We start from the raw sequence: 22,882 nt of genomic DNA, 5'->3' as shown, positions 1-22,882 counted from the left end.
ATTTCTTTATATAAATTTTTATTAATATCTTATTCTTGATTTTTTTCCTAACCACCCTTCAATCATAGGAGAGATTATTTGCTATACAAGAGATACAGTACAGGTAATACTGAGAGTGCAAAAATTAAAAACAGACATTTCTGATTATGTGAGAGGAAAGTGATGGATATCAGCCTGCAAAGGCAGAAAAAGTTATTGCATATTTCTGAGGGACAGTAACAGTGAAGAGTACTGGAGATTCTGCTGCAGGAGGACAGACAGCTTCTCTGCAAAATTCCTTAGGAGAAAGGCTTCACAATCTTCATTGAGATGTAATTCTGTGGATGAATAAATTTCAGAGTTACTGAATTTAAACCGCTATCTTAAAAAATCACTTTACGTAAGGCAGCAAATGAACATTCAAAGCATTTCATACAAAATACCACCAGTGTTATGATGGATTAAACAAATTTATAGTAGTTTCACAAACAAGTGAATACAGAAATTATCAACAAACTGAATGATCTTACAGGTAGGGAGTAGAACAGGATCCCGAGGAACAACAACACCAGCAGAAGAATAATCACTCCAATGAAAATCCATTTGAATCTGCGCCAAACTATGAACTTCATGGTCTTGCAAGGGTTTGTAAACCAGAAGAATGACGTGTCAGGACGGCTGTTGAAAAGAGACAAACAGCAATGTTCACATTAATGCAAATCCATGTAAAACAATTCATAGTGTTGTTTTAGAGAGACATATTTCTTACTTGGGTGGGTCCAGTTTGGGATTCATGTTGGGCTCATCTCTGCCCTTCCCAGCAGGTCTCTCCTCCATCTCCTTCTCCTCCACTATTTCCAAGGTCATCTCTACTTTGCCCTGTGAAATTTTGAGACACATTCTTAAAGAGTAATCGGGAAAAACATAGCTAAGGACTATCATGTGGACATAAACATACACCAAGCACGTGTTTCCCATCCTGCTCGATCGCACATGGCCACCAGCCTCGTACAGACTTCTGGGAGAAGAGTGAGTTGGGTGGTGGTTTTTTGGAGGAGGCTGAGCCCCCCATCCCTGGCAACATCTTCAGGCTGCATTTCTCTGGGGTCTTAGCAGGGGGGATCAGAGTGAGTAGGTCCAGCTCAACTGAACCTGTGACAGGGATATGGATAAAAAGTTGATATGTGTCTTTCTAGTGCAAAGATACACTACATGTATTATGGGAGATCCCTATCTTTTAAGGCTTTCATTTTGTGCGGTCACAAAATGTGGCTTAATAACAATGCTGTTTCACCTAAGTAGTCATCCAGGGAGAATTTGTCATTGTCCCATATCTGGATGGTCAGTTTAGGAGGAGTCCTGAATTCAGTTTTGTCCAGATTCCAAAAGTGCTCCTGTAAAAAGACAGACTCTTGACTTACATCGTTGCTTTTCATCATACTATCACAACAAAAATGACATGGTTACGATCAACAACCAGTTGATTCTTTGTTCCTGATCCACGATCTCACTCACTTTCTTCGAGATGACACACAGCTGTTCTGCAGGCAGATAGTCGAACCCAAAGATGAACCTCCAGTTGAAATTTCCATCACCATCCAAGGATCTGTAATGGACATCTGTCTTCTGCTTGTCCTCCTCCATTCCTGGCATCCATCTAGCAAACACGGTCATATTTTATTTAGATTAGCTACTTGTGAACAAGTCAAATAGGCAGAAAAACACACATTTGAACACTAATAAATGGTAAGGTAACAGGTGGGAAAAGATTTGTACCCTTTAACATAGATGTCACTCATGTTTTCCCCAGTGATGCTTGTTTCGTCCAGAGTGACATCAGTTGTGTTCCAAATGATGGCCCGCAAGAAGTATCTGTTTCAAATATACCATTATATTTCATCACTCAGTGCTTTATGTTAGATTATTAATATTTCATAAGGAATTTCTTACTTCTTGGCTTTGCGTGGAGTGATGTCACATGGAGGCCCTGGCAAACCGAGGCTCTTGGGGAAAATGTCTACCCACATTTGAATTTGTCCCTGTGTTTGTGGAAAAGGATACTTTTAAACAAAGCTATCACGCAACAACATTAAAATGTTAATGTCACAGAGCAGTATGTTCAAGCTCATACTTGTAGCTACACTTAAAAAAATGAATGTAAAAAAAATGTATGTTATTTCTGTCGTTTCAACCTGGGACAGGTTGGGTTGGTGGGAGCTACACAGGGTTCTGGTCTCCACGTGCTCTGGTACCAAGCCCAGGGTTCTGAGGACATGCAGGGCCAGCCTTTCTCTGTCTGGGCCCAAGTGCGGGTGGATCACAGTGTTTGCCTCTGTAAAAGGTGTGGCATATCACAAGACATTGATGCATGTTAATATCAAAGATGTACAACAGCCAAAATGAGAACAAAATCCAACTGTAGCATACTCATTGCTAAATGTTTCTACAAGAAAGACTAATAAACAAAGACATAACCACTAAGATTATGGGTTTAATCATTCCACAAATAGTTAATAATAACAAACAGTACCAAAATCACACAGGTTGTATTGTTTCCCTGAGAAAGTCAGTGAGCTGCCGTCTCCCTCTATGCGTGGAGGAGGAACACCCCTCACTTTGGCCACATTCTGGAGGATCTGAGTAGGTTTCAGCTGGTCTCTCCACTGGTTGATCCCTGACCTGCAAGATAATAGTACCAACAGAGCCCTGTCCATCTAATTTGACCATAATCAGAGCATGCAGGTAAGGTAGTGCCACAGGTTTGGCCATAAGAAATTGAAACACATCAAAGGCAAGGTCAAGGATGTTGTAGGATGTGTCACCATATTGAAAATGTGGTATTTCTAGCCATAAATACACAAAGATGCACATACTTACACACAGTAAGTCTGTGGCAGGCCACAGCAGGACCTGAAACGAGACAGGAGTCTGTTCTCCAAATCGATGACTGTCTCACCCACTTTTTCATCTCTGCTCAGTAGGTCATAGTCATACACAGCAATCTTCAGGTCCTTGTCTTGAGGCAGGAAGCAGGACAGCTCAAACATCCTGGACAAAAATAGAAGGCACCGTACTTGTACTTATTTTATTATTTATGTTCCTGCACAAACTTTAAATTGGTCTTCATCATTTTGAACCACAGCAAAATGAGCAAAAAGTTTTGTGAGCGGGTCACATCGCTGTCTCACCTCCCAAACTCTGGATTAAGGGTGTTGGGTCTGTAGTTATCTCTGTCATCCAGTGTTTTCCTCCCCAGAGTAATCTTAATGTATGGGTCACACTGAAATGACAATGCAAAAAATAGTGACCCAGCTTCAGTAGCTTCAAGCATCTTTTTCATTTAATAAAAATCAAGGGCCTACGGTAAGTTGAGACTTAAATCTGAATAAGGGTTTATTACTAAACCATATAAAACTCACCATGCCATTTGTGTCCTTAGGCTGCAAATCAATACCTCGGACAATGTATATTCTGACCAGGCACTCCTGAGGTCCGCTCTCAGGAAGCTCTCTGAACTGGCGAGGTGGAGCTGGCACCCCTGGGTCATCAGGCAGTGGGTAAATCTTGAATGATCCCTGTATACCAGCAAAGAGGACAGTGCTATCAGGCTAATTTCACCATGGCCCCCTGATGTGTGTGATTCTAAATATTCTTAACACATAAAAAAAGCAACTTTATGATCCAAAAAAGAGGAAAAGAGTCTTTAACTTATCGTGACACAATTCAAAACAACAAAAGTTTATCAAGACCATTAACACTAAGTACTAAGTACTTTTTTGTGGCTGCCAAATTTACCAGTTTATTCAATTGACATTCTTAAATATGCCACCAGAGGGCAGACAAAGGCTAGGAAAAGTAGCTGGGCAACAGTAAAAGCAGTTATTGTTCACAATACATTAGCTGAAGTACTAGGGCAGGCTGAGAAACAGTGACACCACCACAAAATTTGACCTTGTTACCTTGAACTCTCCAACCACAGAGGGATCCTCTTCCTCATCTTCATTCTTTCCGCGCTGAAGTTTAAAAGTGCTGCAGAAATCAGTGAGTCCCTGGAACTCTTCAACCTCTTCTAGTTCACAGTTAAATACCTGAGAACAATATAACATGATAACACAGACATATCACAGAAGGAACATTACAAATTACATCTATTGGAGTTTCATTATCAGGAGTTTCAGTATTATGAACTAAACCTAACTGTCACACCACCATTGTAAGTTTTCACAAAACTTCCAGGTTTTTCATTTAATCACTAACTCGTGTATTTTCCTGATGTTTGCCTGCTCATATCACCATGTGAGGAAAATGTTCTTTCTTATTTTGTGTACATAATGCTGCAAACTCTTATCTACAAAAATGACGAGAACAAGGATTATTTGGTCACAACCTTGTCTGTCACAGGGGCTTTTGTTATCACAGTCACAGCACAAACTCGAGCACAGTTGTTACACAGTGTGCGATGACATATACTCACCTGTAATGTGTCGTATCCCTTTTTCAAGTAGGGCCTGCACTTCTCCTGCTCCCCAACAGAGGCAAAGAACTTACTCCACCAGTCTACTGCCTCCACCTCCTACACAATGGAGAATAATTATAAACCTAGTATTTTTATTGATGCTATTTATAAGTAGGCTATCTGTGAAAAGAGAAAATCTCACCTTCTCTGCTTCAAGCTGCTAAGTGGGAAGAAAATAAAGAATATATATCAGTAAAAAAAAGACAGTAGATGTTAAAATTCTGCTGCACTTCTGTGATTGCATTTTTATTACCTCGCTTTTCACAATGGGTCTCTCCTCAATGTCTATGACAACATCTCCCTGGGCAGCAGCTATCATTGCCACTACAAAGTTGATGATTAAAGGTTAAAATTAATCCCTACTGTATGTATGAGTATGCATGAGTGTTTATGTATGCACAACAGTCAATGCATGTGTGTACATACTTCTGGCAGACATGCAGACTTCATTGTTAATGCGATACGGATCGCAGCGGAACTCATCCAGGCAGTCGATGGTGCACTGACCCACGACAGGTTTCCTACCGAAGGGACGGTGGTCGATTACTTTCAGCACAATGGGAGGGGTGTACATTTCCTCTTTGGGAAGAAGCTAGGTAAGAAAGAAGAGAAAACACATCAACAAATCTACATACTTGCTGGTGCCTAAATATTTGGAATAGGACATGCTCTAGAGAGTTTTATAGTTAGTACCACTTTGAGTAGCAGCACAGATCCGGGGAAGTTTGGGTTCTTTTTGAAGTTCTTGATTACAGCAGTTTGAACAATCTCACCACCACATTCCACTATCAAACTGGGAGAGGAAACTGTGGCCAACTGGTAGGTCTTCATGTTCCTCAAACCCCAAGTCAAGACCTGGTATCAAATAAACACACCTTACAAAAACTAGTATAAGCAGATCAAAAGACTAACATGGTGGTAAGAGATAAGTAAAAGGAAGGAAGGGAGTTACAGACTCCCAAAGAAATGCAACCACAAGAGAAATCTTAGGGTTGGGCTGGTCTTGTCTGATCATGTAATGAGTGTGAAGGGAATTTATAGTGGCTGGTGAAAGGATCAGGATGGCTTGATGGTGTACCTCAATCGCAGTGAGTTGCACCACAGGTCTGATTCCCTGGGGAACCATGTAGAGCCTCTCCCCACGCCGAGGAGGAACCAGGGGCAGATCTCCGTCATTCGCCTGGGGGGTAAAGCACAGCAGCACCTCCTGCATATCGATTCATTTAGTTAAGTTACAAAATGTTTATTGTCTATAAGTGTCTTAAGTACCTTGTCCTTAAGTAGGAGCTCAGCAGCAAGCAGTGCCTCCCCAGCACTGCGACCCTTCCTGGTGATTGGGAACCATAGGAGCTTAGGGGTGATATCCATGCTGGGGTTCAGTTTTACCACAGGGGGGCATGTACAGCGACCCATGGGCTCATCTTTACCCTGGTGAATAAAGTGCAGCAGCAAACAAAGACTTAGCAAAGCCTGATTATATTCACCATGAACCCCAGTTGTTTTTCTAGGGATACAATTCTGTATGATTCTGTGACTTGATCAGAAGTTTAGACACATTACAAACCACTTGATCGCTGTCATACAGCTCCAGAACCACATCAGGGGGGTTGTGGACAATTGTCTGTGGATCTCCGTAGATTTCAATGTCCTCAAATATGAGAGTCTGATCCCATGTGGGGTTCAGAGTGGCCCTTATGACTTCTGTGGTCTTACTCACATGTAGGAATGACACATGAGCATAGGGATCTAGAGAAGACCAGGGTATTATTGTGATTGTGCTTTGTGTGCTTATACTCAGCCATAAATTCATTGCTTTGTTTTTTACCCGAGAAGCTGTCTTTGTCCATGGCACAGAGATTCCTCGCCTGATACACATACACCCTCAGGTGGTAAATGTAAGACCCTGGAGAAGGATAAATAATCACTACTAAAAATAACAAAATCTCACAGGAGATTACTTGTGCACATATTTACCCAGGATTTACAGACTTAATGATTCAATGTTATCTTGCATTAGGACCAGTCAGGAAGTTTAAAGAAAGCCTTTCATCAGCATCAGTGACCAGGAATTCATTTTATCTGACCCATCTACTTACGGCTAAAGTGGCAGGAAACAGTGGGTGTGTTGGCACCAAATACTTTGGCTGCACCCGTTTTGCTGGCCTTCTCATCAACATCAACACCCTGTTAACAAAAACGCAGAAAGAGGTGCATAAAGGAACACTTCACGGCAAACATCTGAGCTAAATGAAAATGAAATCTGATGAAAAGAATGCAGAACTAAAACAAACTTCCTGAGTTATTTGCCAACATCTGACAGGAACAGGCACATGCAGAGGAATAATGAGAGGATATGACTCACATGGCATAAAGTAACTCCCACTGCCATGATAACTGCCTTGTTTGATAACATTTAAGAAAACAACACATAGTTAGCAATATTACTCAAAGGAATTTGACAAAACTCACTAATGCCCCTTCCAGTCCGAAGATGGCAGAGGCCCCAATGCAGTCCGATGGGACCATCTTTCTCCTCCAGCAGCGGCGGCGGAACGTGTCAGAGGAGCGCTCCTTTCTGTGGAATTTCCAGCCAATCAGGGAAGAGTATTCCCAGCCCTCTCCCAGTTCTCGTCGCTATGAAAGAGACAAGGATGAGAAAAGAATGAGAAAATACACTCATAGCATCTCTCAAATCTACTCCTTTTTTCTCATCAAGCAGATCCTCACCTCAGCAACGGCCGCTTTGTCAGATATCTTCCTTCTCGGTCTTATGAGTCTCTTCCTGCGATGGACATGGTACATCTTCTCTGCTGCGACCCAGGATTTGGGCTTGTCGTCAGGAGGAATGGTAACCCCGTATTCCCAGCCTAATGCCAAAAGACACACAGACCTTGTTGGGGCCGCAGTACTTCAAACATGAAGATTTTGATTACACATGGCAGCTTTAGTGTTCATGTTACCTCTCTCATCTACAGCTTTGTTGCTGTCAAAGCTCCACTCATCCTCCCATACCCATCCAACAGGACACTCAAACTCTGCAGGGCTCGGAGCCTTTTCTCCATTCTACACAACAAAGACATACTGTTATTTATTTATGTCATTTATATCTTTAGCTGCTAAATGCTTTAAGGTTTGGTGGTATTGTTCAGACCAAGTGCCGAAAGTGATGCCAGAACACTTAGTAGCAGCCCTGAGGGAAACTACTCATAACAACCAGACAGACACTGGGTCATATTTACATAAATGTAACCACAAAACCACCACAAAATACTAGTCTGTTGCAAGTATATAATAGCACAGAAGAAACTGATAACATTAGAAACAAGTAAGAATAGACAGGCTTTTGTCCTGTTATCTTGACCCACATTTTTCACATAGTGTTAAAGACGTGTAAGTAATGTATGCATGGTATACCACGTCTGTATAGGGTTCTGCAGCAGGCTTCCACTCTCCACCAGGAAAACGTGTTTCATTCTGAAAAACTTCATCTGTAAACTCGGTGTGGCCCGCATCTGCTTCTGTTAACAGGCTGTAGAAAACACCATCACAGAAAGCAGGTTGACGAGAGGCTTAGTGACTCAGACAGTGGCTATGTAGGACTATGATAAACAGCTCAGGAAGACTGGGGCCAGAGAGCTAAAATTATTTACATGAGCTTGGTGGGAGAATGTAAGCACTTCAGAAGTAGGAGGCACTTGGAGGTGAAGGGTGCAGGGGGTGGGGGGAGGGTGCTACCAAACCAAAACACTGGCTGAAATGCCTTTTTATTTCCTGTAATTGTGCCTATGCTATGATTACTGCCAATTAACAGAGGGTAGAGCTAAAAAATGAACAGGATTTTGGATCGTGTTCATCTGCTAACACTGATAACAGGATGTTTATACATGAAACTACACAAACAATTAATCATGAGGGGATGTGTGTGCGTGTGTGTGTGTGCTTACCATCGCTGAGGGTCAACAAACCAGTCTCCCTCCCATTCCCATCCACGTGGTGGCAGAAAGCGTTCTTGTTTGAGTTTCACTTTTCCAGTCACATCTGAGAACTTATGGCGACCGACCAGTCCGGTGGTCCCCCACTTTCCAAACACCTGAGCCTGGTTCTCATACTGCAGAGAGAAAACATCTGTGTTTGGGAACTACATTCTACACAAAGCATAGCAAAGTCAGGGTAAAATCTAAATGTGCTGAAATCAGAAATGTGTGTATGCATTTTTGAAAATCTTCTGTGTGGCCACTTTACCATTTCAGCATACACGCTGAAGTTCCCCTCTGAAAAGCTGTTAAACTTCTTCTCATGGGCAGAGAGACCGAACCACATGTTGACCCGCAGTTGAACAGGGATCTTCACGCCTTTGTTTTTGTCCATGGGGTACTGACAAATTGGGTCTTTTTAGTTATCTGAAATTTAACAATGAAGTTTATGAATAAAAAAAAAAGTGTCTCATACCTGCATGAAAATGGTCTGGGTCCTTCCGCAGTGTTTGCCACAGGCCTGTTCGCTGAAGTTAGAGAACAGGATCTGGTTGGCTGGGACTCGGGCATACGCCACCCGCTTCTCTCTTTTCAACATCCAGATGATCACATCTGGCATGCTGTTCTGAGGCTGATGGAGACACAAAACATTTATTTTACATAATTAAAGTTTTTCTGAGCTATGTAACATTTTTGCTAGAGCTGGCAGCCTGGGCCCCTTATAGCAAACATGAGAGATGCATGTCACCAAGAAATAGTTTTTCCCTGACCTCTTCTGTCAGCTGCTTGATTCTGTCCAACCAGTCTTCAATGTCACCGACAGTAGCCTTAACATCTGTGGCCTCCTCTCTCATGTGAGTGGCCATCTGCCTGATACCATCTATGGCGGCATCATGGAAGTTTTTCATTTGGAGGTCCAGTGCAGTCACGTTGGGCTGGCTCTCCAGCACTGGAAGCTGGACACTGTGAGAACAGAGGCCAAAGTAAAACAACAACAGAATTCAACACAAACAGCTTAAAACGCTTATCTAATAGAGTTACATTTCAGCATTACATCATGCAAACCACAGGTCTAATGTAGGATCTGTCTGGTCCTGTCTTACCTGCTAAGATCCTCAATCAGGTGGTTGATGAGTTTGAGCCAAATCTCTGCCAGGCGTGTCTCAGACACTTTGGCTAAGATGGCTGTTTTTAAAGACGTCAGGTGGGACTCCTAAAATAAATCACAATGACAGATTATTGAGTCATACTATCTGTGTGGATATGCAATGTTTAAGCAAACACTGTGCCAATGTGTCACCATGACTTGTTCTCACCAGTCTGTCAGCAATGGAGAGAAGAACATTGACAGAGTCCAGACGGTGGCTGATATCCTCCCAGTATGAAGTGAGAATCACTACAGGCTTGGTGTCGGCCCAGGGCAGGTAATAGTAGTGATTACCTATGGGATACAACATAAACATACCCAGTCATTTTAAATATAAGTTGTGGAGTTTACCACATGCCAAAATTCTTAAGCTCACACAATTATCTTCTTTTCATACCATCAAACACAGCAAAGCTGTACTGGGTGGTGGACGCCAGGGGCTTGCAGGTGGAGTCCAGCTTGTTGCCATAGTTACCAATGCTGACTTCAAACTGAATCGGCTCGCCAGGCTCTTGGAGCATGCATGCACTGTGGAATACAGCGCACAGAGAGTACTTCCTCCTCCGCTGGTATTTCTGCACGCAATTGAAAGAGGATATGACATTGTTGGAGGTTAAAGCAGAGATATTTTTAATTTTATATTGGTTCTCTCATGTTCATGTCTCTATTTTTATCAGTAGCTTAGTTTCTCTTTTGCTAGAAACTAAGCTACTGATATTTTCTGTAGGGAAACTCTTAAGAGCCACTCTATTATAACATTGTAAAGGAAAACAGTCACAAAGCAATATATGACAACTAGCAGATTCAACACTGTAGGCTCTTAAAATAAAAATGAAATAAATGAGAAACATAGCAGTAAGTACAGTATGACAGGTATACAGCATATACCTGTGCCACCAAGATGTCATCACTGGAGATGTCATCAATATTTTTGTCAATCTTTCCATCCAGCTGAGTGGACAGCTCAACAAGGACCCTACCCCTGTATGCAACCCCTTCACCCTGAAAAACATCCAAATGCAAAAATCTCATGTAAGCATATTCAAGCAAGTGAAATATGTTGTGTCTATACTCAGTCCTGAAGCCTGAGCACTGAGCAGATAGGGTTGTCTCACCTTGCCAAAGTTGAGTTCCTCATATGGGTCAGGCAGGCCAGTGAATTCTCTTGGGCTACCATACAGGTTGACATAGCAAGGCCCAAAAGCTGGGAGAAAACCAACCTCTGATGCTGGTGTGCTCACTGTAACACACAGACACTCGGTTTAAAACCCAACCTGGATAGTGTCAAGGCTTATACAACAATAAGGTGTGTGAGATACATGCACAAATGCATTCACAAACACGCAAACCAACCATGGGAAAATAAAGCCAAGTATATACTATGCAGCTTTTCATGCGTTTTTCATGCACTGTTTGTGAATATTATTGCTTAATCTGGGCAATAATATTCTGGGCAATCTCACATTGTAAAAGCTTGAAAGAAGCTTTCTTTTCTAATGTAAAACATGATGAAGTATGCAGATGACCATTTCTTACGTACATTCAGACACTGTGTTGTAAATTTCAGCCCGTGTGTCTGTTTCCCAGTAAAGAGAAAATACATACATATATTCAATGTCATATTTGAATATCAATATTTAAAACACCAAGTGACAAGAATCATTCCAAAATATTAATGACATAATTACCTTCAATCTCTCCACCAGAGGAGGACATTTTGCTCAGATTCAGAAATGTTGTTCCTATAGCATCGTCTTTGCTTATACGATCCCTGCCCAGAGTAAAATGGCATGTCAAATATTGGTTGTGATTGTACTGTCACTTGGGCAGCTGTGTATGAATGAATTTTTAAGCCCTTACCAGTCATACATAGTCAGCTTTATGCACTCACACATGGACGGGAACTACAGGGGCAAAAATATGTGTGAATTTGTGCTGAAGATTAAAAAAATGTTCATAATCTATGTCTTAATAGGCATCTTTTGTACCTTGACTTGGAGATTGAGGAGTTGATTCCACTCTGGATTTGCATTTTTCTCAATGATTTTGGTACACAGCTAAAATAGAAAATATAACTGCAAAATCAACAATGTTCACACAGGAAGAACAGTAAAAAAATATGTTTTTATTTCTATCAACATAAAATACCTTCTTCCCAGCAAAGCTGACTTCCAAATATGGATCCACCAAGTTTTTCCGGTCTCCTTCCCCTCCAAAGACTTGCTTTACCGACTGAACAAAGGCATCATCCACTGCAACATAAGGTAGTTTCTTAAGAGAGGTTTCTTGGGGAGATCTGACTGCACTATACTGCAGGGAGTGCAGAAATGTATTAACTTATAGGTCACTTACTCTGTGGCATATCCTCAGCACGGTAGACTTTAAGGCTCAGAGTGGCCCATCGCATTGTGACCCCAGCTGGCACCAAAAGATTGCTTTCTATGTCATCCTGCTCCTCACTTATCTCTCTCCTTTCAGACTGAAGGAGAGGAGAGAAGAGGGGAGGAAAGTTTATCTTGATCTTTTTCAGTACTGACCTATGTTCTGTAATTTGTGAGGAATTTGAGGACGATGAGTAAGAAGGTACTCATACCGGCGGCTCATCTCCAGTGCCCATAACAAATATGCTGACTTTAAGGTAACCCCTGGCCCCTGAGCTGGAGTCATCAGGATCGCTCAGGAGGAGCCACTTCCTCATTATGGCATGACCTGGACATGATATAATATGGTATAATGGCATACATATAATATTTAAAATGTTAAAATATGTATGAAGTAGGCATGGGCCAGTTAAGATATTTTATATTATTTTATTATTTCAACTTGACATACACCTTTACTAATGTTCCAAATATTCTGTTTCTAAAATAGATTATGTTTTTCTTACCATCCATGTCAAAATAACTTATTTTAGAGCTTTAATTGCAATACTGCGAAACTGTGATATTTTTGTTTAAGGTTATCATACAATCAGAATCTCATACCGGCCCATGTCTCATTGCAATAAATATTTTCTACCGGACACAATGTGCTACCCTACTGTGATATCCTATTATTACAGGTATTCTCTACCTGACAGAATGCAGTACACTATTGTAATACCTGACAGAATGTGCTACCCTGTTGTGTCATGGGCCGAGTACCAGTTTCAAGGTAAACTGTGATTTGAAAAAGTCAAGATTTCAAACCACTAATATATTCCATCATACCGTTCCTATGATATACCACCCACCCAGAATCTCATACTGGCCGATGCCTAATATGAAGGTATGCATTTTACATGGAAAGACTGACCTGGTTCATCATAGACGTAGCCAACATCCAACTGAATAATGCAAGAAGAAAAAAATTTAATTGCAGGAACATTTGAAATCTGTCAGCCTGCTGGTGATAAAAGCCACAACTCTGTTACGCCAAACAGGGGCCAAAAATCTTAAATCTTAAAAACAGTTGAACTGGAATACCTTGAACTCCCCCATTAGACTGTCAGCTCTGAGGGAGAAGGAGTCATAAACCTGTCAAGAAAAGGCAGCATTACAGCTTCTGCAGATGCAGGAAATCCCTATTTTTACAAAAGGAAACGGTATTAAAAAGAACTGTCCACGCACCCGAAGACCGATGCTCTCGTCAAACAGCTCTGAGGGAAGCATGTTAACATTGTAGAAAAACATCTGAGGGACAGAAAAAGCCATAAATTAATGATTATTTTTCCTGTTACCGTATGCAAAATACAGTTTGATGTCAGACACACTTTTGTATCGTGACTGTGACAAACATTATAGACTTACAATTTATTAAGCTGAGATGCTTATGCTTTGGCAAAAGCTGAGAGAAGGCAGAAAGGATATGAGACAAATTAGATACAGGAGAAAGCTGAAGACCCTGCCTTTAACCTCCACTATCATATTACCACTGCCAATAAAAGAATATAAGAGAGAAATACGTCAGGAGGTTATTGAAGCTGGTAGGGATTAAGCAGCAATGAAAGAAGAAGAGCAGAGGATGTTAGAAACAGATAATCAGTTTAAAAGTAAGTAAATGATAACTAATAGATTTCTTTGAAGAAATAATTTTGTGTTGTGATGGACTTATTACCTCATCAAAGAATGGGTTATTTCCTCTTCTTATTCTAGTCCTGTGCGTCTGTCCGCATGCGTGTACCTTCACCACTGGCTTGATGTTGTTGCCAGGTAGCTGTCGACCCTCGATAACCCGAACACGGATCTGGACATCACAAGAAAGAGTGAGGCAGCTGAACAAACAGTGAGACAATTCCTCTCTATCCTTTTTTTAAAAGGTACCACCAGTTCATTTGGGTTGACAAATAATAACTTATTCAGTAAAAACAAAAGGTATCTTAAATACACCTCTGGACCTACTGCAGGAACAAAATGATGTTCCTAAAGAAAATCATATGCGTGAAATTGTTTGATCTGATGCAAGAACAAATTGTGTTGACATGTTAATGTTTGCAATTCTCTAACCCAACTATCACTATCCCAGCCTTTAACATATATTTACATTGGTAAAGCCTGCTGTCATTCATGTGATTAAAAATAAGAATTCTCTTCTAAACTGGCATTTGTGATTATCCAGGAACAGAGTAATCAAAACTCAGACAATACCTGGAAGTCCTGAGGCTTATTGGCAAGGGCTCTATGTCTCTTACGGCTGAGACGGACCGGTTTGTGGCCGGGTTTCCCAGGCTGGTTGGGCGAAGTGGGAGCTCCTGGACTCCCACCCTGAACTCCTCCGTCCATGTCTGCCTCCCCCTCATCACCCTCATCACTGCCTTCTGTCACAATTATCACAAATATTCTTCGAATCAATATTCCAAATACACATCACACCGTTTTCTCTGCCTGATTTGTATGCATCATAAACAGAAAACAAACTCTGTTGAGTAGAGAGAAGAAACGCACAGGATCATTTCTTAGGTTAACTGTCAGCTTACCTGCATCCACATGAGACATGTTTCCATCAGGCTGCTCATTTAGGTTTGGAGTGGTATTGGCAGGTGGCTCATATCCGATGACTAAATTAATGGTTGCCTGAAATAAAAGATTTTTTCCACAGTTAGTATTGTCATCTCTGCTTTATCAAATAATATGTCATATCAGCAAATTCAGCTACTTCCTGCAGAGATATACAGATACCAGGCATCATCAAGTGCCAGAGCTGAAGCTGTCCTGGCTGATATTCCGTGTCGTAAAAATACAACAGTGTCATATCCAAATGCATGGAATCTGTATACGCTAATGCTATTAACTAAATGTATTCACCCCAACAGCCTGTTGCTTCTCGTTGATCAAAGGCAAATTCTTGGATGGGAGGGATTTCACTTGGCCACTGGCCAAGTCTCTCAGAGAGATTTTTGTTGAGCCAATAAATCTGAAAAGCCATAACACAAATATTTCTTAGGTCAGGCAATCATACAAACATCAGCAAATGCATCATTGCAGCTGGAGAGACACAATCGCCTTTGTTTGAAAGGGCAGCAAGGATGAATTCCTAAAAGAAACAATAGGGAGGATGCTTTGGTTCCACAATCTGTGACAAACTTGTGCAATTACCGCATGAGGGAATTGGACCCAGTGTTTGTGACTGTAGTTACTGGTAGCTCTGGATATCTGACGGTTTCCACTTCCCAATTTCACTTCTTCACATATTATGACACCGAGCAACAACACCTACATTGTTATTTTGTCCACCAAACAGAAGTCATGCAGCAACAATGATTAACAGTCATAAAGGGTTGCAACACATTGGGAAGTGTTTTAAAATCATCCCAAACCAAATAAGTGCATCACAATTTGATTTCATTGATGACACAAATGGAATCCACAAGGCCCTCTTCACCCCTAATAAACACTCATATCTTCCTAATGACAAAACCCACTTTTCTGGGCTAATTTTGGCAAAATATCCATTATGGAGCAGCAATAGCATCTTTCAAGAGAATGAATGGGAGACTTTGCTCCATGACGAGGGCCAGCTGGTTTTAACAGGAAGGGAAAAGTGCACAAGAAAAAACTACAAAAATGGAAACAATTATGCACCACAGGCATGTGCTGGGTGTAGTGTGCCCAGTTTAAGGGAGGACAAATATAGAGCCAAGGAGGCGGGTGAAAGGGTGGTCCTAAGTAAGCAACATGAGAACATTAGTAATCATATTCATGATTATGCTCAGGCACTCTTTTCCCTCTCTCTTGTCAAAAGTTGTACTTGGAAATCAGGGTCACCTGTGGAGGAAAATCTGGTATGGCAGTTAACTGCAAAGGCCACATGTAAAAACTTGTTTATACAGATTAAAATCTGTATACATGACTCTCTTGCAAAACTAGAAAACAAAACTTTGAATTCTAGTCCCAAGTATTTGGATCTGCTCCAGTGGAGAAAAAGAAACTTTTTGACCACAGTGAAAGAACCAGTGGATGACTTACCTGGCATACTGATATATTTTCCACTACATACATGTCACTTTTAAGCAAAGCTAATTTGGGGGTACAAGCAATGTTTTTCCCAGATAAACTGAGCAGTCGATACCGCCATCTGAGCCAGCAGCTGGAAATGGCTTATCTTGATGGCACAACAGATTACATACCCCTGTCAAGCCCTCTGAGTCACATTGCTTGTACAAATTTTCCTAGATTGTAGACTAGGTCACAAAATGTTGTCCATATTTCCAGAGTCAGCTTGATACTGTGTGTGAACTTCATTTTGCAAAAGCATTAGAGGCTGAGCTACTACCAGTCATCATAGATGTGCCAATGGCAAGCCAGAGCAAGCTCTCTTATTCACCCCCACTTATGCACTGCAGACATTGAAAAGATCATGGAAAAATATCTAAGTGCATGCGTGGCTGACGCAGACACCATAGTGACTGAGTGGGAATGTTGTTACTTGGTCTACCCTCTTGCAGAAAGACAAAATGACTCAAATTCCTAATGTTAAAAAATGCATGTATGTACTATACAGAAAAACAAGCTGAGAAGTTAAAAGCAAGTTATTTTTTTCCTTTTAAGGAAACATTCCTCCCATAGGAGCAAGAATGTTATTGTGATTCAGACAAAGCACCTTCTTCATTGACACTGCAAGTCTAAACATGGCTGCAATATGATACTCTGCTCCTTAAGACAAGATCATAATAACTATTTTCAACCGCACTTTTTTTTTTTTTTTTTGGGGGGGTGTTTCAATAACGACTGACTACGCTCTGTCATGGGGAGGTCAATTTTACTCAGAGATCCACCTCCACAAAAGGTGGGAGTGTGTTTACATGATGGCTAATTTGTCATACCGGGAGGCAGTGAAAGGTCACGTATTCATTCACCGCCCCACCACCACCACCATTTTGGCAGAATACATGCTGCTAACACAGTTAGAATATGACATATGACATTTTCTCTGTGTAATGCTCGTCATATACTTACTTATCTTTGCCGATTGTTTCATAGTCTTTCACCACCACATTGATAAATGAGGATGCATCCAAGGGAGAGCCTTTCAGATCAAATTCAAGCACCTGTCATTATAAAGAACATACAGTTACAATCACTCACCAGCATACACTAATTTTAGCTTTCGGTAATAGCAGCTCTCAGGTCAGTAATCAAACAAATATATATACTGTAACTGTAACACATTTCAGCAGAATTTAATTCGCCACTTACTTCATTCCAAACAGGATTCAACTCATTGTCAATCGCTTTGGTTTTCTTCTTTTCACCTGCAAACACAATGTATTAGCAAAAGTTTACCACACTATATTTAACACACAAACAATATTCTTCCAACCAAGAAGAAAATACAGAATAAACATTTTACATTTTGCTGAGAATAGAGGAACTTAAGGGACCAAGGCATGTAATATATAAAAAATAAATTAAAGACCAAGGCTTCTGGCTCAAAGGGCTGCTGCTCTCTGGAGACAGGGGATTATTCTGCCCTTATAAGGATACAGCTTTTTGTTTATGACTCACTGCCAAAATCTAAGGAATAATATATAAAACTACTGCATTTAAGTGCAAAAAGTGTCCAAAACCTTAAGGATGATAGCAAATATGGAATATTTGGTAGAAAACTGGAATACTGTGTGCATGATTGGTCTAACGGAGAGAGGACATTACAAAGCATACAGCAGACTGTCCAAGGGAAAAAAGTCAAAGTGTTAGTCAAATTATATCTCTCACCTCTGAAAACAACCGCAGCAATTGGATCTGGGTTTCCAAGTTTCTTTTTGGGGATCCCGCTGGCGGACTCAACAATGACCCGCAGCATTTTTGTTATAGTCCAAGTTTATTCACAGAAACAAAACATATTCCGCTGAGAGACAAGGAGTCACACACAGAGGGAACTGAAAGGCACAGACGTGAGGAGGAGAGGAGTGGATACCGCAGGGCAGCCTCATTCATGAGTCACAGGCATGAACCACACCACCCAGCCCTGAGTGAGGTGGGTTCACAGGCGAGAAAGACTCAAAAGTGACCTGGGCTGGATGGCCTACCTTTAACATTATCTTTTGTAAATGCTACATAGTTACAACTAAAACTTGCTTGACATCAACGCGTAGAGGCATGAGTTGATTCATCCACCGTCCAGGTAAGGCTGCGGAGTCAGTCTGCTCTTCTCTTGTACTGCAACGCCCCCAAGTGGCGTTGCAAAGAATGCCACCTTTCTGTGCTGTGGGAAATTTAAACTAAGCTATGTGTTAGCAGTAAAACATGCCAACAGTAAGGTTTCAAACATATATTTTAATTGGGTAAGGATACACACTTGAAAAAAATGTAATAATAACTAAACCACGTATATATGTAAAACCGTTGGTCCAGGGAGAGGGAGGGAGGGAAAAAAAAAGTTTTCCCGCGGAAGGTTTAGCCAGGGAAGTGAAGGCAGCACAGTAAGATCAGTTTCTTTGTTATCCTACTGAGGTAACAAAATATAAATTAAAATCGCTACAACTTACTTCGTGATTTTAGGAAGTTAAGAATTAAGTATTGAAACGCCTATCCTACTTTATTAGCTAACACAAGTGAGTTAGCTGGTGTTTCAACCTGTTTTTATTCCAGCTAACAATAACTAGCCTTACTAGCCTTAATCGGTTATCTAGCTAATGCTAGTTATTGTTAACATTATCCAGTCAGAAAATTTACTAAATTGGGTGACTGAAAAAGTAAAACAAACAACAAAAAAGTAAAGTAAATTATTTGTTGTTGGCCAAACAATCTCACCTCAAGGACCTTTTAGTGGCTGTTATTGAGCTTTTGATACCACATGATCTTCATGTGCAGATGCAGTTGGAGTTCATTTGGAGTTCTGGTGCATGTTGGGGGTTAAAGGTTAAACTCTTTAAGGCTGTTTCCTTCTTAAAATTTCAATTACAACAGATATAGCAGACATTAGCAAACAGTCAAATATTACCATCACCAAGCACAATTACTGATTTTGGATTTTATTACATTGTTAGTTTAATTGTAAAATGTCTTTGTTCCTTCCTCTTCTGAATTCATTAGAAAACAAAAAAACAAGGTCCAGGTCAGTTTTCCTTGTTGCTGGGTTTGTTCATGTCAGCATCTAAAAAGAACCAAACTTGGACCCATTCAGAATGTTTATGTTTAAAACTGTATTTTCTGACACAAGACTAAGATGTGTTATTTTTGTGTCAGACATTTGTGAGCAGGTGACAGAGATGGCGTCCTCCAAATTTAAGGGTTCTCACATGGTCGTCAGCAGCCTGAGGAAGGAGAATGCCTGTCTGAGGAAGACGCTGGCTGAGATGTCTCGTCAGCACACAGAACTTTACAAGCTAGTAGAGGTAAGCTTAGTGAAACTACAACTCAGTTGATTCCTTATTAACCCAATATGAGTGAAACAGCCGAGGTTATTCTCTCTCTACTGTAAAGTCCACCTAATGATGTCGCCAGTGAGAGCTGTATACATTGTTTGTTTTATTCAGGGCAGTGGTTTAGCTAAGCATTAGTGAAACCACTTTTTCCTCCATGTCTGTTGACAGAGACTGGTCTCTCTTGAAACTTTAAGACTGGAGAACTCTCAGCATCTGACAGCTGAAGACGAAAAGGCTGCTTCACCACCAGAGCAGCTGAGTAAGAAAGAAGAGAACCAGATGGACAACCTGTTTATGAGGCAAATATCCGATTATGTCAGAGAGACTGAAGAAATCAAGAATAAGCTTGTGGCCATCACAGCTAGGTGTCAGGATCTCGAGAACAAAGTTGCAGTGAAGAAGGTACAGCAGGGCTCATTTTTTATGTTAGTGATTTTAACACTGAGAGAAATAATAACAAACAGATTGCAGATTAATGGAATTCAGTCTTCATCTATTTTATCATTCACACCTGTTCTTTTCCTACTGTTCTGTGAAAAAGTATCCTGTGAAAAAGGACTTGGTTGTGTTGACGCTTACAGTGTTCGATTTACCAAGCCCCTCTAGTCTCTTACCAGTTGTATACCACAAGATGGCAGCACTTGTTTATAATTGTCAGTCTTCCACTGTTCCCTATTAAAACACACTTCCTTGTACAGATTACACCATCACAGTGAAGTTCTTGATTTTGTACACGTCCCAACACTTTGATCTTAATCCTGTGTTTTGGGCCTCGTTATGATATGTCACAATATCATAACATGGTCAGATATTCATTCACATATGTATAAAGCTGCACTGTATTTTACTGTTGTCTCGTAGGACTCCAAGTCAGATGAACAGGCCTCCAAGTCCAGTGTAATAGAGCTTCAAAATGACCTCAGAGATGTAAGCGCTTGGTGTTGCTACATATCTCGAAAGGGTCTTGTCTGTTTTTATTTTTCCATTACTGCCTAATCCACCTCTCTGTATTTTCAGTTACTTTGTACTGTCTACTTTGTGTGTGTGCATTTGTTTGTAAGTCAGAACGTGTGCCTGTGGACAGTCTGCATGTCTTGCTGAGTGTTTGTGCCTTGGAGCCATCCCCCTGGCACAAGCCTGTTTCTGTCTATCTCTGTTATGTGCTTCTCATTCTTTCATTCAATCCCCCGAGGCCTTGGAGAAGAACAAGCAGTGGCTGGAATATGACCAGCAGAGAGAGGCCTATGTAAGGGGAATTATGGCCAGAATGTTATGGCTGGAGAAGCAGCTGAACGAAGCCAATCAGGCCCACTCACAGCAGCACAATGAAGACCATTCAGATGGTGAGCCAGTGGGCAGTGGGCACTCAACACTGGGGCAACAAGGGGCAACAGACTGTCACAACAAGGTTTTTAAGATATCAAGATTGCCCTGGAGTAGCTTGCAATGACAGAATATGTAGCCTTGCACTGCATTTTCAAAGTCATGTGTTTTAGTACTACATTGTGTATGTCAATGTGTAATTTTCTCCTCTACAACGTTTCATTCATTATCTACTTCTCTTATTGCAGAGAAGGAAGCAATGTGCCAGATGCAGGAGCACTATGAGAGACTCTTAAAGAAAGCCACAGATGAGCTGCAGGTGCTCAGGGAAGAGGTTGATATCACCCGCCACAACCTGATAATAACCCAAAACTGGTATATCTACATCTATATATATATATATATATATATATATCTATATCTATCTATCTAAACCTACATCTATATATAGCTATATATATATCTATCCATCCATCTATATATATATCTATGTATATATTATATATATATATTATATATATAATATATATATATATATATATATATATGGTATGGTAGTCGGCTACATGACAGACCAGTTGATGTGTAGGTACAATGAGAGAGAGCTGGAGGTGGAGGAGCTGAAGCAGCAGCTGCAGACTGAAAAAGCGAGCAGAGAAAGTGCACTGGAAGATCGTCGTTGCTCTGTGGATGTAGTGGAACAGCTGAGAGATGAGACCAAAGACCTCCAGCGCAAGCTGGATGAGGAGAGGCACAGGTCAGCTAAATTTGAGCTGCAGGTACATCTACATTCAACTTTTTTTCAGTAAGAAGGAAAAATAAAAATCTTAACCTTCAAGGGAAGAAAGCCACTGAATAAAAAATAAATGTCTCTCTTCTCAGGGGGATCTCTTTCAGAGGTTTATGTTAAAGCGTCACCTTGCAGACAAGGAAAAGATTGCAGACCTGGAGCGACAGGTATGACCGGCACAGTCATTTTCTGTGAATTGTCTTAGTTTTGGTCCCTTATCCCCCTTGCTTGAATAAATCCTTAGTATTAGCTAGAAATTGAGGGATGTTGCTAATCCACCCACTCCTAATGATGGCACAGGTTAATTGCACTTTGAGGTGGTTTGACCACTGCACGCCATACTTTCTTACTCCTCTGCTTTCCTTACAAAAGAAAATCAGCCTTCACATGAGCAGTGGAGAGAATTCTTATAATCCAAAAAATATGCCACTACAGTATGATAGCTTTGACTGCAGCGGTAACTTTTTAAATTTTAGATCACGATTTCTTCACAAGACCTTGAGGATGAGATGCAGAATTGTTCATATTTAAAGAAGCAAATGTTCAGAGTCCTGAAGATGCTGCAAAAAACTGAAGACCATGTGACAAAGCAGGCAAAGGTTGGCATGAACAGAGCAAAGGGCTAGATTTGTAATTACTATTAGGGATGAAACTTAAAGCTGCATTAATGATTTGTTTTTTTACCAAAAACAGCTGCCTGTTTGAACCAAGGTTGAGGAGAGCAAAGTTGCAGGCCAGAAGACCAATATTATGATCCTAAATTGAATAAAATGCTCCTTGTATGCAATGTGGGGTGTCAGTTTGTCACCAGGAGCTGCCCCTTGAACATAATATGTTAATATCAAAATATTTATTGGTGCAGCTCTAAGTTTGTTGGTTAAGAAAGCTGAATTAATTAACCAGAGTCTTATCAATCATATCTGACAAATGACTCCATTTATGCTGCATTAGACAGACCAGGAGGATCACGACTCAAGCGAGGAGACACAACCACCCTCTCAGCTCTCCAGAGACAGCCTGACATCCGCCACTTGCAGCAGCTTGTTGAATCAAAGCTTCCTGGAGTGTCCCAGCTGCCATGCCATGTATCCTGCCACTCACTACCGAGAACTGATGAACCACCTGGAATTCTGTCTCGACTGAGCTCAGCCTCAGACCACATAAGTTCTGTATCCTCTGTAATATGGATTGATTTTTGATCTATATTGTTTAATCAGAGTTACAAGTTATATTAATAAACTACAGTGTTCAATTGCTGAGGTTATGATTGTTGATTTTTAGGACTTTAGGCTGAAATATCTCAACCACT

The 22,882-nt window shown here is 40.8% G+C and overlaps 2 protein-coding genes across 12 annotated transcripts; one reads left to right on the top strand and one right to left on the bottom strand.

Moving 5' to 3' along the window:
• Window position 1: 1 nt before the first annotated feature.
• Window positions 2-17,958, bottom strand: myofl (myoferlin like). 4 transcript variants are annotated; one of them, XM_018671846.2, is made up of 54 exons: window positions 17,809-17,958; window positions 17,290-17,345; window positions 17,050-17,141; window positions 14,899-15,007; window positions 14,571-14,667; window positions 14,242-14,411; window positions 13,712-13,840; window positions 13,225-13,287; window positions 13,081-13,131; window positions 12,911-12,941; window positions 12,210-12,325; window positions 11,969-12,095; window positions 11,765-11,868; window positions 11,605-11,673; window positions 11,477-11,520; window positions 11,305-11,387; window positions 11,157-11,192; window positions 10,732-10,856; window positions 10,505-10,618; window positions 10,014-10,191; window positions 9,786-9,910; window positions 9,573-9,682; window positions 9,240-9,432; window positions 8,945-9,100; window positions 8,738-8,869; window positions 8,440-8,603; window positions 7,910-8,024; window positions 7,456-7,558; window positions 7,223-7,362; window positions 6,965-7,129; window positions 6,592-6,679; window positions 6,321-6,398; window positions 6,060-6,241; window positions 5,765-5,923; window positions 5,574-5,675; window positions 5,189-5,350; window positions 4,922-5,087; window positions 4,749-4,819; window positions 4,638-4,655; window positions 4,454-4,552; window positions 3,939-4,067; window positions 3,399-3,554; window positions 3,168-3,259; window positions 2,857-3,027; window positions 2,510-2,658; window positions 2,172-2,311; window positions 1,930-2,018; window positions 1,756-1,851; window positions 1,495-1,636; window positions 1,274-1,373; window positions 938-1,131; window positions 749-858; window positions 510-657; window positions 2-317 (listed from the first exon to the last, which is right to left on the bottom strand). In XM_018671846.2, the coding sequence occupies exons 1-54, from the start codon at window positions 17,894-17,896 to the stop codon at window positions 279-281; spliced, it is 6,165 nt and encodes a 2,054-aa protein (XP_018527362.1). In that variant the 5' UTR covers window positions 17,897-17,958; the 3' UTR covers window positions 2-278. The 4 variants fall into 4 exon arrangements, with proteins under 4 accessions (XP_018527362.1, XP_018527363.1, XP_018527364.1 ...); XM_018671847.2 differs by having other exon boundaries at window positions 4,638-4,652; XM_018671848.2 differs by lacking the exon at window positions 11,157-11,192.
• On the top strand, window positions 17,958-22,829 carry LOC108880375 (centrosomal protein of 55 kDa). 8 transcript variants are annotated; one of them, XM_018671859.2, is made up of 10 exons: window positions 17,958-18,070; window positions 19,282-19,430; window positions 19,629-19,862; window positions 20,322-20,387; window positions 20,653-20,803; window positions 21,032-21,158; window positions 21,373-21,562; window positions 21,666-21,740; window positions 22,050-22,172; window positions 22,525-22,829. In XM_018671859.2, exons 2-10 carry the CDS (start codon window positions 19,305-19,307, stop codon window positions 22,714-22,716), a joined length of 1,284 nt encoding a protein of 427 aa, XP_018527375.1. In that variant the 5' UTR covers window positions 17,958-18,070; window positions 19,282-19,304; the 3' UTR covers window positions 22,717-22,829. The 8 variants fall into 8 exon arrangements, with proteins under 8 accessions (XP_018527375.1, XP_018527370.1, XP_018527373.1 ...); XM_018671854.2 differs by having other exon boundaries at window positions 18,068-18,217; XM_018671857.2 differs by lacking the exon at window positions 17,958-18,070 and adding an exon at window positions 18,285-18,377.
• Window positions 22,830-22,882: the final 53 nt, after the last annotated feature.

Source organism: Lates calcarifer, linkage group LG16_LG22 (assembly GCF_001640805.2).
Source record: "Lates calcarifer isolate ASB-BC8 linkage group LG16_LG22, TLL_Latcal_v3, whole genome shotgun sequence".
Taxonomy (NCBI): domain Eukaryota; kingdom Metazoa; phylum Chordata; class Actinopteri; family Centropomidae; genus Lates; species Lates calcarifer.
Note: the sequence above shows the minus strand (reverse complement) of the source record. Positions and strands in the feature narration are given on the sequence as shown.